The sequence below is a fragment of the Littorina saxatilis genome, linkage group LG10, assembly GCF_037325665.1.
Source record: "Littorina saxatilis isolate snail1 linkage group LG10, US_GU_Lsax_2.0, whole genome shotgun sequence".
Taxonomy (NCBI): domain Eukaryota; kingdom Metazoa; phylum Mollusca; class Gastropoda; order Littorinimorpha; family Littorinidae; genus Littorina; species Littorina saxatilis.
Genome location: NC_090254.1, coordinates 31,604,788 through 31,620,570, shown reverse-complemented (window position 1 = coordinate 31,620,570; position 15,783 = coordinate 31,604,788). Strand labels below are relative to the sequence as shown.

The 15,783-nt window shown below is 41.4% G+C and overlaps 1 protein-coding gene across 1 annotated transcript in view; it reads right to left on the bottom strand.

Moving 5' to 3' along the window:
• LOC138978595 (ATP-dependent RNA helicase DHX29-like) overlaps positions 1-15,783 on the bottom strand; it is a 42,939-nt gene that overhangs the window by 4,893 nt on the left and 22,263 nt on the right. The window contains exons 14-24 of the mRNA XM_070351354.1: positions 15,669-15,758; positions 14,930-15,025; positions 14,005-14,094; positions 13,204-13,343; positions 12,645-12,818; positions 11,957-12,161; positions 10,963-11,187; positions 10,313-10,449; positions 8,573-8,663; positions 6,414-6,785; positions 5,652-5,783 (exon numbers count right to left, since the gene is read on the bottom strand). Coding sequence (XP_070207455.1) covers positions 5,652-5,783; positions 6,414-6,785; positions 8,573-8,663; positions 10,313-10,449; positions 10,963-11,187; positions 11,957-12,161; positions 12,645-12,818; positions 13,204-13,343; positions 14,005-14,094; positions 14,930-15,025; positions 15,669-15,758 — 1,752 coding nt within the window. The remainder of the gene's footprint in view (positions 1-5,651; positions 5,784-6,413; positions 6,786-8,572; positions 8,664-10,312; positions 10,450-10,962; positions 11,188-11,956; positions 12,162-12,644; positions 12,819-13,203; positions 13,344-14,004; positions 14,095-14,929; positions 15,026-15,668; positions 15,759-15,783) is intronic.

Below are 15,783 nucleotides of genomic sequence, written 5' to 3'. Positions count from 1 at the left end.
GAAATAACTGTCAGGATTTTTAAGCCTTGTGGAAGAGTTGCACCCTGTTTTATGGGAACACGTGGTCGACCAGTTAAAACCATGATCGTAGCAAATAACTGACTCCGATGTACATACATGTCATATGGGAACAAAATCAATATAATATACACATCGCAGTTTACCACTTGTTGCGGCAATGATCGCTTGCCCCGAGTGATAACTGACAACGTAATTTGCCTGAGGTGAGGTGAGTTACGCTTGAGGTCAAGAACATGGGTATTTTTTTTAAACTGACGTGAGTTGTTAGCGATCACTGCAGAGGTATCATATCGAGCGGACGCTGCATAACATACACATCACTGCATTTGTGGTTTTAACTGGTCAACCATGTGTTTCCTGTTTGACCCTGTAAAGCGGGTCAATCACGTGTTTCCTGTTTGACCCTGTAAAGCGGGTCAACCACGTGTTTCCTGTTTGACCCTGTAAAGCCGGTCAACCACGTGTTTCCTGTTTGACCATGTAAAGCGGGTCAACCACGTGTTTCCTGTTTGACCCTGTAAAGCGGGTCAACCATGTGTTTCCTGTTTGACCCTGTAAAGCGGGTCAACCATGTGTTTCCTGTTTGACCCTGTAAAGCGGGTCAACCACGTGTTTCTTGTTTGACCCTGTAAAGCTGGTCAACCACGTGTTCCCTGTTTGACCCTGTAAAGCGGGGAGTAACTCTTCCACAACCCTTGCAAATCCTGACAGAGTTATTTCTGAACATTGTCTATTTACAGAGTTTATCAACAAAAAATCTTAGAAAACTGGGTCTTTTTCAAAAGGAAGGAAGTCTTAAATCCAGAGTTCTTAAAAGAGGTACAATAGCATTTGCAAAATGATATCTCAAAAGCAAAACAAAACACAATATCATAACTGAAATCTGAGAGCCCTAAATATTCCATTGCATTAATGGCCAGCATTTTACCAGTAACAAAAATAGAGAAATACTAGAAATGAAATCGACAACAGATCAGCTGATACTTTCTTCAAGAGATTTTTCTTTGCAACATTTGTTTTTGTTTTTGTTTCTTTTTAGACTTCATTTTACCGGTTGGTGTAACAAAATGACAGTTTTTGTAGGAGCCATAATTTGTCCCTTTAACTATACAGTTTACCCCTTTTTCCCTTTAACTATACAGTTTACCCCTTTGTCCCTTTAACTATACAGTTTACCCCTTTGTCCCTTTAACTATACAGTTTACCCCTTTGTCCCTTTAACTATACAGTTTACCCCTTTGTCCCTTTAACTATACAGTTTACCCCTTTCAAGACCTCTACAAATCTGAGAAAATCAGGTCTTAAAAAAGAGATAGCCCTAAATGGAGGTAAATTCACAGAGGTTGTGACCAGAAAATAGGAGAAGGTGGGGGGGGGTGGGGAGGTGATGGTGTCTTACTCTTAATTTGGCAGGTCTTAAAAAGGACATGTGGTTCACTGTACGCATTTGGCATAAAAAAAAAAGCTCATTTTACATTAAGGGGGGACAGGGTAGGCAAGCACTTTTTTTTTATATTTTGGAAACAGCTTGCTGCTTGTTTGATTTTTGCAAGCAGAATAACCTAATTAAGGGAAACCATTTTAAATTTTGAGTGAAAAGCAATTTTGGGGGGTTTTATTCACCAAAATGTGAGAAAAACGTTATAAAATGTGCTTTTTTTAAAATGTTGCAGTTTGTGAACCAGTGCATGTTTTGATCCAATTTTTCTTCTTTGCAGCAATATGTGTGTGTTTAATAATTCTGTGTATCGAAAAGCATTTCTAAGCAATATATTATTTTAATTTAGCATTTTCAGTTACCGGTTCAGTTCTGATAAGAAAAATACATGAAATCCTAACTGTCAGACTCATAAAAACCCAACCAATGCACTGAACTCTTATTCCATACACAGAACTGATGCTGTACAACTCATAAACAACATATACAAAAACTGAACAAATCCATCAAGCCTTTCAAAAGTTGCAACATTTTAATTGTAGCGTTTTGTCTGAAAATTACATTCAGAGAAAACAGCATTTTAAAGATTTGAACCAGTACATAAAAAAACCAGTAGCACAGTGCACCCTGAATTCATATGTTTTTATCAGAATGACCACTTTACTATGTAGGGAAAAGGATTTGACAATCAAATTATCAGGATTTTTTTTATATACATCATATGAAAACAGCCATCTTTGTTTGTACCAATATGAAAACATGAATCAGAACCAAACTGTCAGACTCATAAAAACCCAACCAATGCACTTAACTCTTATTCCATACACAAAACTGACGCTTTACAAATCATAAACAACATAAACAAAAATGAAACAAATCCATCAAGCCATTCAAAAGTTGCAACATTTTAATTACAGATGTTTGTCTGAAAATTACATTCAGAGAAAACAGCATTTGAAAGATTCCAACCAGTACCTCAAACTAGTAGCACAGTGCAGCCTGAATTGATATGTTTTTATAAGAATAACCACTTTACTATGATGGGGAAATGATTTGACGATCAAATTATCCAGACTTTTTTTAAAAAATCATTTGAAAACTCATCTATTTTAGTGCAGATATGAATCAAAACGAAACTGTCGGACTCATAAAAACACAAGGAATCCACTGTATTCTTATTCCATGCACAGAAATGGTGCTTCACAAATCATAAACAACATATACAAAATTGGAACAAATCCATCTTGCCATTCAAAAGTTACAACATTTTAATTACCACATTTTGTCTCAAATTACATGTAGAGAAAACAGCATGTAAAAGAGTCTCACTAGTACCCCGGTAAACTAGTACCACAGTAGAGCTTGAATTAATGGGGTGGGTTTTTTTTTAACCAGAATAACACTTTAACTATGAAGGGGAAATGATTTGATAATCAAATTATCAGATTTTTTTTATTTAAAAAAAAATCATATGAAAACATTAAAAAAGTCAATTATCTGTGTTTGTGCTGATATGAAAATATTGATCAGAACCAAACTGTCAGACTCATAAAAACCCAATGGATGCACTGATTTCTTATTCCATTGCATAGAAATGATGCTTCACAAATCATCAACAACATTACATAATTATATATACACAAATGGAACAAAGCTATCAAGCCATTCAAAAGTTGCAACATTTTAATTACAGTATTTCTGTGCTCAATCCTAACACTGCAGCAAATTTCTGTAAAGCTGAATGTCCCTTTCCATGTACCAACATGGTCATACACGGATTATTTAAAATGCAACTTTACCACCCGAAGCGTTGCAAACACCGGGAGAAGAGTAAACAACTGCAGACTTGAATGGACACTCATATGCACTCCAGATGCAGGGCCTGTGCAAATCCTTGGGCTGATGCATCACCTTCTTTCATAATCAGACTGCTATCAGACAAGCATTCAGTACAGGATATAAACCTTTCAGCAATAGATTGAGCTGATCAATGTTGACAAAAGCCCAACACATGTCAGCGGAGTGACGTTGCACAGTACCAGTATCCATATCTGCTTGTGATGGGTCAGAAGATGGCAAAGTATCTGTATCTTCTTATGGTTGGTCAGAAGATGGCAAAGCTGATGTTTCTGCTGTGGAAGAGGGTAGTTCCGGTTTAGCAAACTTTTCCATCAGGTCAATCTTTCTCCTCGCTGCCACCACAGGAGGACTGGCTCTCCCCTTGCTCCAACCTAATAAATACACAAACACTGATTTAATATTTGATACAACTGTCCATGGTTTTTGTTTGTAATAAGCTGCAAGTTTTAAGACTCAATATAAACGTCAACAAGTGCTTGTACTTTATTTTGCAAATGACCATGTTACATGGGGTGTACCTCAACTTTTTGGCTAGGCTGGTAAATCAGAAATCCCAATCAGCCCCCAACCACTGAACCAGGCGGGTTTTCTTACAACCACCTCAGCGGCTCGTACCCACATATGTCGGTTGACGAACACACACACACACACAAAAGACATTCATTAATTGGCCCCTATCACACAATTTAGATGTCAAGTTTTTCTATGGGATTTGAGTAACCACACAATCACATACACACAGGAACTAATACTGAAACTAGCTGAATTATTTTCTTTCTTTCTTTTCATATTTTTCTTTTAAAATTAATTTATTTCATCACACTTGCTATGTATTTGCTTGTTTCTTGTCTGTTGTCTGTTTTGTGTGTGTGTTCTGTGTGTGTGTATACATTTTCAGATTTCCTAAACCTAGCACTGTTTGCAGGTGATCTTTATGCTTTTGATTCATGAGTTGCATCCCCAGTCCTTTAGTTTAACTCTTTTTTTTTCTTTGGTGAAGTAAATTGGATCTATTTTTTTTATTCCTTAGTTAATGGAAAAGATTTGACAACAATATTGCTGTCAATGATAGGTTGGTCAGCCATGCTGGTGTAAACCTTTAGAATTAGAGAACGCTCTCTAGTAGGGTACTTATTTTCCTACGGTCAATGACCAGAAACAGAAACTGTGTCAGTCGTACATCGCTCAGATGCTGCTTCTCAGTTTGACCCCAGACAAAGAATACTGATGACATGTTACACCATAGTAAGCTCTCAAGGACTGGCCAGCGAAGAACAATAAAATAGGGGTTGTGAAGACGATATCACAGAGATGATCGAGGGAGGGAGGGGGGGGGGGGGGGGGGGGATGCGGCGGCAGCATGGTCAGTAAATTGGATCAAGAAACCCGCAAAATACTTCAGACACAAACTGTTTATCATTTACCTGCAAACCCTAACACATTCTTACAACAACAACAACATAACGATGTGCAATAAATCACGTTGTCAAACAAACAAGATCGAAAAGAGAAAGAAGCAAAACCCACCTCGTCGAGTCAAGAATCTTAGAATGTCGTCTGCTTAAATACGATCATGTTGGTTCATTTCGGAGTGTTGTTACTTCCTTCTACTGTTCGCTGCTGCTGATTCATCTTTCTCTGATATTTCTTGCCACTATGCCGAACATTTCCAATGTTAGGGTTGTTCTCCGCAGCTCAAAACTTTGAAAAATGCTGCTGAATCGGTGAAAACGTCATGGATTTGTTGACACCGGGGGACTGATAAGTTGTCTACTGCGCTTGCGCCAAATGCCTTTGACCTACATATATTTGCATATATTAATTCCGGGGTTTCGGTTGGAACGGATTCTCTCTCTTTGTGCCTATGTCAACGGAAATTCCCCAACGGTGATGACGTCATCTTGAAGAACGGAAATTTCCACACAGTTTGAACAGCGAAGGGTCATGTCATGTGCGCACATTTACCAGCACGGAGTATCCAAAGTTGACCATTTTTTCGATTTTTTGTATAAAACACAGACAAAAACAACAAAACATCGGTTTGAAAATGGTTTTATTTACATGAATACATGTCTAAAATGACAAAAGCAGATTATTGAATGCATTCCAGGATGTTCAAAGGTGTGAAAAATGCAACAACCCCAAAAAGGTGTATGAGACCAAAAATAACTCATTTTGCCTACCCGGTCTGCCCTTAAACAACAAAAATTATACTTTAAAAAGTTCAGTTTAACATATTTTCTTCTCTGTTTTCGTTGTCACTTCTATAGGCAAATAAAGAAAACACGCACAGGCAAATAAAACAAAAAAAGAAGTAATTCAATAAGTGTACCTTGTATTTGATCCAGTTGTCAATGACCAGCAGTTTCTGTAGATGCTGAACCTTGATGTCCCCACCAAACAGCAGTAAAGGGTAGGCCGACACAAAGGTGGTGTCACGTACGTACACGCGCGACGACTTCACCTGAGGCATTTGAAAAGGAGTTTGTTAAAATGAGGTAAAGTCAGCTGCACTGCCATAGATTACTTGTAATCTTGGGGAATAGCATCAAAACAAACAAAGTACAGTTTGAGCAACAACAAAATACCGGACAATGAAAATTAACAGGGAAAGAGGTGTCATTGGATCAGTCTGACAAAATCTCTATTTAGTGCTCATATATGCAGAATGTGTGTGTGTTTGTGTGTGTGTGTGTGTGTGTGTGTGTGTGTGTGTGTGTGTGTGTGTGCATGTGTGTGTGCTTGCATAATTGATTTATATGTCTGTCCATCTGTCTCATGAACTGAGAGCGTGTGAATCCATCTGCGATTTTGGTTGTTTTTCTACAAAAAGGGAGAGCAGTGTAACTGCATGCATACACAAACACATGCACACACACACACACACACACACACACACACACACACACACACACACACACACACACACACACACACACACACATTCTGCAATTAAACCTGATATTCATAGGGTAAAGTCCACATCAGGAAGCTCCCTACACGAAGCTCTGGCACTGAATTTTCAAGTCAACTTTCAGCTCAATTCTCTTTCTCCAACAACACACAAAGAAACACCATTCACAAACAATCTCACCTTTTCCCCATACACGAACCAGGCCACAGAGTGCAGCATCATGAATCTGTTGACAGACGACGGGTGTATCTGTGTGTGACCTTGAGAGGTCTCGGCCAGGCACGCTTTTCTCTCCCCGGGACGAGCTCCTGCCTCCGCTGGGTCCACCGGCTTAATCCTGGCCACCTGAGAATACAGCCCTGCACACAGCACTGCCTTCACCATGGCAACCGTGTGCTGGTCAAGGTCATGGCTCTTGGAGGTCACCTTGCTAATGTCAAGGACTTGTGGAAAGTTCAAAGCTGAAGCACCAGCAGAGTGAGATTTGGTGCCAGAAGTGCTGGGAGCAAAGCCGATGCTGTACACCAGTTTGATCAGGTCATTCTTCACGTTCTGAAATACAAATTTTGGAAAACATCACAAAATGTTCTAAATTCTGTCTTTCCTTTGAAATACAGGTAAAATGAGGTACAGCAGTCCCTGCAATGTACGGCCCCCGGCGCGAGCGTACACCTGACATGTACGGACACATTTGCTCGGCACGGAGTGTTTTCTTTCTATATTTGCTCCCCCCTTAAACGGACACCTGCAAAACGTGGACGCGGACACTCATTTTCGGTCCCAACAGCAGGTCATACCTCCAATGTACGGACAGACCATCGTCAAATTTTCACCACAACAAAATCGATAACAGAGCAGTCCGGCTCTTGGTGCAAAGATCACAGCCGCAATGGCGTGACGACAGTCACTGGTAACTTGAGTGCATCAGGAGGGGGGGTAGTTTTGGTCAGGAGTGGAGTACATGCGAAGATGCCAACATGAAACTGCACTGTGCTCTTTATTCTTGTCTGTTGGACGTAAACAACAGAAACCACAGTCGATGAAGGTCCTGAGCGAAAGAAAGTGAAAAACCGGCCACAATTCTCAGCATCGTGTGTCTGTGTGTAACCTCTTTCATTGACAAGATACTCTTGATTCCCCTCAGCCTTGACCAGTGAGTCGGTTGCCTAATCTGTGAACCCTTCAGTTGTCTTGCTTTGTCAAAAGTTACGACACAGTCAACTGGTTTTGCTCTGAGTGAACAGTTGGAGCTGACCTCTCTGGCCACAGCCCAACAGTACATGGCTGGAGGGAGTGAGAGAGATAGGGAGGCGGGGGGGGGGGGGGGGGTGGAGGGGTAGCTGGCTAAACTCTGTGGGGTGTCCGGTGTCACTGCAGGAAGAGCATTGGAGAGAAATAGAGAGGTGTACTCTTCCACACAATTTCCAAGCATCAGTTGTCACGGCTTGGGGTAGGCATTAGTGAGGGAGAGTGGGAGCTGTGTTATGTACAGTGTATTTCCGACTGAAGAGTGAAAAGTCACTGCCATGCCACATGATCGGCATGCAGTCAATAAAGCCAGACAAGATGAAAATAAATTACATGATTATGACATGCAGCTCTATCTGCTGCTATTTATTAAAACTGGGTTTCAAGCTTATTCTTGCAAAGCATCTGCACACGCTCCTCTGTGCTGTGTTTGTGTGGCTGCTTTCGTATGTCAGTGCATGGTGAGTGTGTTCACTGCCTTGAGGATTTATTTTATCTCTTCTTTTCAACACTTTTCATACAAATCATTTTTACAGAACGTTTAAAGAAGTATTAGGAGTTTATTGTTTAGTAGCCACAAGAAGTGATTAGCATAGACTCAATCCTGTTGTTTGTGTGTCTCTGTGTGAGTGTATGGGGGAGGGGGTGGTGTGGTCACCCCTCCCGTGACCGGACACCTGCAATGTACGGACAGTTTTGCTATGGCCCAAGGGTGTCCGTTCATGAGAGGGACTGCTGTAGGACGGAAGACTTCCTCCCTTTTGAAGACCTTGCTTTGTTTCAGATTCTCTGTCTATATATATAGCCTCTGCATTTTATGACTCCCTCCTTTTTAAGACCAGATTTTCTCAGATTTTTTTTTAGGTTTTAAAATGGGGAATCCACTGTAACTCATTTTGTTTGGAGTTTACTGCATTCTTGAAATAAAGGAAGCAATAATGGTTCATACTAAACAAAAATTAAGTAAGTAGGAAGGAAAGAGAAAAAACAGAGAAAGAAAAAAAACAGAACAGAATAAACTAAATGAACAAATACAGATTCAGATCCATCCCTAATTCCTCAAACGAATGGAAGGCAATCTACACATTTACCTCAATGTCAAGCAGAGTGTTGCGTTTCAGGTAGTAGCGACTGCAGAACTGTGTCTCTGCCCCTCGGCCCTGGCTGCGTGCCTGCGTCCACCTGGTCAACATCAACTTGACTTTTAAAACAGAATGAGGCAGAGCGATGTTAAGATATCAAATAACCAAAGGGAAGTAATCGCTCGTCCGGTCGAGAATAAAAGCTGGTTCTTGTATATGACTGTGTACGTAGGTGTTAGTTGGAGTGCCTTGGAGAAGGATGAGCATATGAGCTTGCGGTGATCATCCTTTTTGAGGATGAAAGTCGCTTGTTCATTTCAATGCTTGTTATTCTCTCAGGTGCCAGGAGAAAAGGTTCCGTACAACTCTCGCTTACTCTATTACACATGTCGTATGCATTAAGAGCGATTACTTCCCTTTGGTTATTTGATATCAACTTGACTGTCAAATGCATGTTTGAATATAAAGAGAACATTACTAATCCAGATGTTCACTTACAGTCCAATAAAGTTAATTACAAGATTGATCACTAAGTTCACTCTCGTGTTTAAATACCTCCCCACCATACATGATTCCTGCCCCGACCAAAACCTTTTCCAACTTTAACTTTCATGAAAATGAAAATGAATGCGCTAGTGGCTTATATCAGAACACTGACTGGCTACAATCAAGCGTGATAGCCCACCAACACGCACTATTAACCAGAACACAGACACAGAAACACACAATAAGCCACAAACAGACAGACAAAAACAAACACAAGCCACACGCAGACGCAGGACACACACACACACACACACCACTACATTACACTTCCTACACTAGGCAAGTCGTGTGAACTTGTGAACCAGAACATTACACAAACAAAATCAGCCACTCTCCACATAGCTGAAAGATACCTGCTTCCCGTGTAAACCATCATGTAAACCATCATGTAAACCATCATGTAAATCATCCTGTAAACCATCCTGTAAACCATCCTGTAAACCATCATGTAAACCATCCTGTAAACCATCCTGTAAACCATCCTGTAAACAATACTGTAAACCATCATGTAAACCATCATGTAAACCATCATGTAAACCATCATGTAAACCATCATGTAAATCATCCTGTAAACCATCCTGTAAACCATCCTGTAAACCATCATGTAAACCATCATGTAAACCATCATGTAAACCATCCTGTAAACCATCCTGAAAATCATCATGTAAACCATCATGTAAATCATCATGTAAATCATGACAGAATTCTCCATGGGGTAAGAGCATCCTGCCACTTAGACACATACCAAGCACCAACAGCCCGGCTGTATCCCGTGCAGCATTGAAGTTTGTGTTGTTTCATTTTGCAGATTAACATAAATGTCCATTTTGAAATTAACTGAGCAACAAATTCCCTTTCTGCCTAGAAAGCAGATAGACTTCAGAATTTGGGCAATTATGTGTTCAAGTGTTCAAGATCGAAGCTGCAAAACGGGTGTGTCAAAATACTGGATCGGCTCCGGGGTGCGCTTGTGAAGAAAAGTAGTCTAGGAGTTCTTGTATTTGTTTTCCACCGACCATACTGATCGCATTTTAGACAATCAAGTGTACAGAATATGGTGAAATCGTATGGGCTCCGAGGTCTGAACTTTGTTTATCTCACTCAGTCATTTTGTTGTTTAGATTTTGTCATTAATGATGATTTTTAAAATGCTTTACAAGGGAATGAAGGTGTTTTCAAAGTATGATAGGATATGTTACCCACCCCAGATACGCCCTGTACACAGTCAGATGATCAGAAGCTGCCGTGGCCAGCGACTGTTTGGCAGCATTGGCTTCATCGCGCCGACTCAAGGGGACCACAAATGGTGACTTGTCTGTCATACCCGCCGCTATTACTGCCTGCCATACACAACAGAAGAACATACAGTAGAACTTGTCTGTAACAACCTGACTCAAGGCATCGACCAAAAGTGGTCATTAAAGACATGTTGAATTACAAAGAATAAAAATCGTGGGGGATATTTCAGGGTGGTCTGAGAGAGCAGTGTCTTATAAGGGAGAGAGTCTTGAATTGGGGGGCTTAAAAGGGGGTTCCACTGTTCTACAATTTGAACACACTGGCTGCTCTGTTTGATTACATTTGAAAAAGCTCAAGTTTTAAGGTTCTGACAGAATACTGTTCAATACCAACAGAAATAGTACAAACACATTCTTACCCCAGCCCCCCCTTCCCCCCCCCCCCCCCCCCCTCCCTCAACACATATGTATACAGTCTCTCACTCACTCTCTCTCTGTCTCTGTCTCTGTCTCTCTCTCTCTCTCTCTCTCTCTCTCTCTCTCTCTCTCTCTCTCCCTCCCTCTCTGTGTCGGTCTGCCTGTCTGTCTCTCTCTCTCTCTTTCTCTCCCACTCACCACTGGTTCCAGACAGCCCAGGATGGCAGCATAGACCAGCATCTTTCCCACTCGCACGTTGACAGGCAGCGCCGCCAAGTGGTGACCCAGCGGGGTCAGAGCGCAAGTGTCGGCAAAACAGGCGCCCACTTCTCGAAGCAACGTCATGGCGCGCTGAACGTTGGGGGGATGAGGGGGGTCCAGGCAACCAGCCAGGAAATCCTCGGGTCGACCAAGCTCACTTTTCTGTCACAAAACACACAAATCCGTCATTCTGAGAAGACGTATTCTCTAATCAGTAAACTGTATTTCTCAGTTCCCACCAAGTATTCAAATCAGTCTTTTAAGGTATCAATAAAAGAACCATAATTATACACACAAAAATACAGCAGTAACAAGAATCCTAAATAATTTGCAATGATAAGTCAGGGATGTTATGTTTCTTCTTTGTAATCCCTACATAAGTTTCTGAATGAAACCTGCAGACACAATAGACAGTAGTGGTGCGGAGCTGACTAAAAACCTCCCATACCAAGCCATGAAGCCAACAGCTTCCAAAAGTACATTCCCAATGTAACATTTCCCAGCTTATCAAATCGGTCTCCTGCTATGGAATGATGATGACACGTACACTGTAAGAAAACCTTTCATAAGTAGCAGTTTTTAAGTCCGGTGCTTTGCATTTCTCTTTACAATACCTGTGCTCATGAACCAGTACTCCGAACGCTAGACATGCAGCCATGGTAAAGCAAAGTTACATTTTATGGATTGTTCCTGCCAACAATTTAAAACAACTGCAAAAGTTATACCATACAATCATGCAGTAGGACAACTTTCACACTGTAAATTGATGATTTGAAAACCTACTTCCTGGCATAAAGGCACAGCAGTTACTAATCAAGACTCTTAACTAGATGAAACAGTGAACATTAACAATGACAATCTTTCACAAAAGAAATAGCACCGATGCAGAACAACAGTGTGCTGAGAGAGACAGAGAAGTCTACATTCTTACCATAATGGTCAGACATAGCTCTTCCAAAGGCACTCTCAGGATCTCTGGCACGGTGAAGTCGGCCATCTTGTGGAACTTGTCGGCTGTGTAGAGACGGAAGCAGAACCCTTCCCTCACCCTCCCAGCTCTTCCCTGGCGCTGCTTGGCGTTGGCCTTACTGATGAACACCTCTGTCAGAGAGCTCATCTGACTCGTCTCGCTGTACCTGTGAATGTAACACATGTGCCGATTGGTTAGTTGGAACTATGCCATGGCTGTAATAACGGCACTGACTGGTCTCACTGTACTTGTGGATGTAACATAATTGCTGATTGGTTAGTTTGAATCCTCTTCCTCTATCAACAGCATTGAATGATTATTTTAAAAGAGTGTCATACTGACCGATTCTCTTACAGTGAAAAGTGTAACCTCTCCTTTCAGTGTTTTCTCCCATTTTTCGTATATTTACTTTTAGCTCTCTTTGTTGTTATCGTTTCTTTACTTGCTGGTCATGAAGTCAAAAGATTAGCAAAAAAGGGTAAAGACCTCCCAATAAGGAAATAACTCTAGCAAACAGCTGTTTCTTTCTCATGCAAACACATCACAGACTATTTGCCACATAAACGCCCTAGGAAAGGGAAGACAACCAAACACTAACAAATTGAATTACCCTCAAGCAAGATCTACACTTGTGCAAAGTTGGACTTACCTGTTTTCCTTGGCCTTCCCAGAATCTATGACAAAGACAACATCAGGAATGGTGATGCCGGTCTCAGCGATGTTGGTTGCCAGGACGATCTTTCGCACACCTGCAGGGGGCACAGCAAACACTCGATTCTGGTCTTCTGATGACAGTACTGAGTGGAGGGCAAAAATCTGATACCTGAAATCAGATGTAGGGTATTTTAGTTTCAGCTGTTAGCGTTTTTACAAGCCTCTTAAAAAGTATAAATAGAAAATACCACATGGCTTGCTGTGTTGTACCAGATTTACACGAGTTGCTTTTTACATTTAGTCATAAAACCTAAATCAAATAAAGCAGAGCACTGTTTTAATATTTGAAAACAAACAGACGCAAGCTCTCTAAACGTGTATGCCATGTGCAACAACAGTAAATGAGAAATATGCGGAACCAATCATTCTCTTGGCACCTGAGAGAATAACGAGCATTGAAATAAACAAGCGACTTTCATCCTTGTATACATTTAGAGCCCTTATGTCCCTTTGTTTCTCAGATGAATGAACGTGGTACCGCAACACACACAAACCTTTTGGTGTCGCTGAAATTGCGGTCTGTTGTGAGGATTTCATGCAGCTCCTGGATATCAGCCAATCCAGGCAAGAAAACAAGCACAGCGCCATCTACGTCACAGAAAGGGGCAGAACTCTCCAGGTTTTTCAGCAAATCCTGAAGGACAGAAACATGAGATGTGTTAAGCCCTAGCTGTTACTGATACAGTGGAACCTCCCTTTTGAGACCCCCAAATAGAAGACTCCCCCCTTTTTAACAACTTCATTGTAAGATTTTCTGTTCATTACCTCTGTAAATTACGACTGATTTTCTCAGATTTGTTCAGGTCTTAAATTATAGGGAGTCATATAACGGAGTGGCGCAGTGGTTAGAGCGCTTGCCTCTCACGCTGGAGGTCGTGGTTCGTCCCCCACTCGGGGCAAATACAAATACCCGATTTTTCCGAGCGCTCTCCAGTCCACCCAGCTGGAAATGGGTACCTGACCCTATTCAGGGCCGGGGAAGGCAAAGGCAGCGAGGGAGAGGAGATGGGCACCGCCCTCATAAAAAGCTGGCCCCCAGAAAAGTGGAGATCTCTAACATCTCTCTCCCCTACGACCAGATGGTTATGGGAATACCTTAACCTTACCTTAACTTTACGGGAATCATTGGGTGGGGGGGGTGGGGGGGGTGGTGGGGGGGTGGGGGGGTGGTGGGGGGGGTGGGGGTGGGGGGGGGTGTGAGGGGGGGGGGGGGTGGGGGTGGGTAGTGATAGAAACAATAAAGTGCAATCAACACATCAAGTGTCATTTTCATTAACATCACCATTAAAGCTCACCACAATGAGATCCACGTTGATTCTGCTGGGGTTCAGACGTGTAACTGTGTTGCGAGTCCTTTTGCTATACTTATCAGCTGACAGCGATGTCTGAAAACATTCAAAACATTGTTTACAAGTTCATTCGCAAATGCAGGCATTATTTTGAGACTGTTTTGACCTGATCACTGCACATGCAGACCACAGCCACATGCAAACAAAAAAACATATATACACCAGGCATGGGAATTGAAAATTGTAAAAAAGGCTGAAAATTTATAACTGAAGACGCGAAGCGTCAAGTCGACGGCGCGAAGCGCCTAGCCTTACGAGGGGGTCCGGGGGCATGCCCCCCTGGAAAAAAAATTCTCCAAAGAACCCAGATGGTGCAATCTGGTGTCATCTGAGCTCCAAGTTTGCCATTAAATTCTGTTTTTAGAATCAGAGTTTTTAGTACCAATTTTTGCTTTTTTTAAGAAAAAAAATATATACATGTATTATATGGTTTAAATTTGTTAAAAAATTTATCTGTTGAGACAAACAGGAAAATGTAACTTGTAACACAATCTGTGCAATCTGGTTTACTTTCAAACATAAAAGTTCAAGTAACTGAGGCGGGCGGTAGCAGTGCGCGAACAAAGTACAGAAAGTTTTCGCGGGCTTTTGCGCAAAGGCAAAAGTAATCAGTGCTTTTTTTGTGTGCCTCCCCCCTTTATTTTTTCGGCGGACACTTTTGCTTTTTCGGCGGAAATTTTTTTTTTTTCGCAGACAATTCCCATGCCTGATACACAGTGACACACATACACAGGTAGACACAGACACAAGTCTTCTCAACTCAGATGTATACATGCACACATTGACAATTACATAAATACAGATACTAATTTCACACACACACACACACACACACACACACACACACACAAACACAGAGTTGTTAACTCACTCTATCAATATTACTAATGTCCTCCTTCGTCCAGTGTACGTCCATCTGATTTGTCTCCCCTCCTTTCTCCGTCACCTCCACCGTTGCCGACTCCTCCTGAACACAGATATACAAATAATATTGACCTTCACCTGGGCAGTTGACATCACAGAGCCTCAAAATAGTGTCTGTAATATATCTCTGAAACTATTGGGAGTTTTGATTGAGACTTCCTGTAATCCTCAAATTGTATAGAACCTTCCCATTGACCACTGCTTGAAGCATTATCTATGTTAACGAGCAAATAAACAATGACGTAATTTGAATAACACAGTCTGAATGATGCGGGTCATTAATGACCTATAAGGAAGAAAAGAATTTTACAATGTTTATCCTTGCTCTGCGCAGAGGCGGTAAAAAGTTCTTCCTTATTCAGATGACGTGGGTTGAGTTTACATTCCATACTTTTTATGTTGAATCCTTCTTTAGAAAGTATGGGTCATGCACGACCCACATCAGCCGGACTGTGCAGTCCAAAGCGTGATATGGTGAATGTTAAGGTTGCAGGAGTGCTTCTCACCTGAAAGTTATATCTGGTATCCTAACTGAAGGAATTGTAGTGGGTTTTTTCTTTTTCCAAAACATGAATGCTAAAAAAACATACCTGAACCAAAACATGAATGTTAAAACACATACCTGAACCAAAACATGAATGTTAAAACACATACCCAAACCAAATCATGAAGGTTAAAACACATACCTCAACCAACTGACTGTGTTTGAGCGTGTAAGGGGAGTCTTCATCCGCAACATAGCCTGTCATCTCTATCACGTCTTCTATGTGCTGCACCTGCAAAATACCATTAATCAACGTA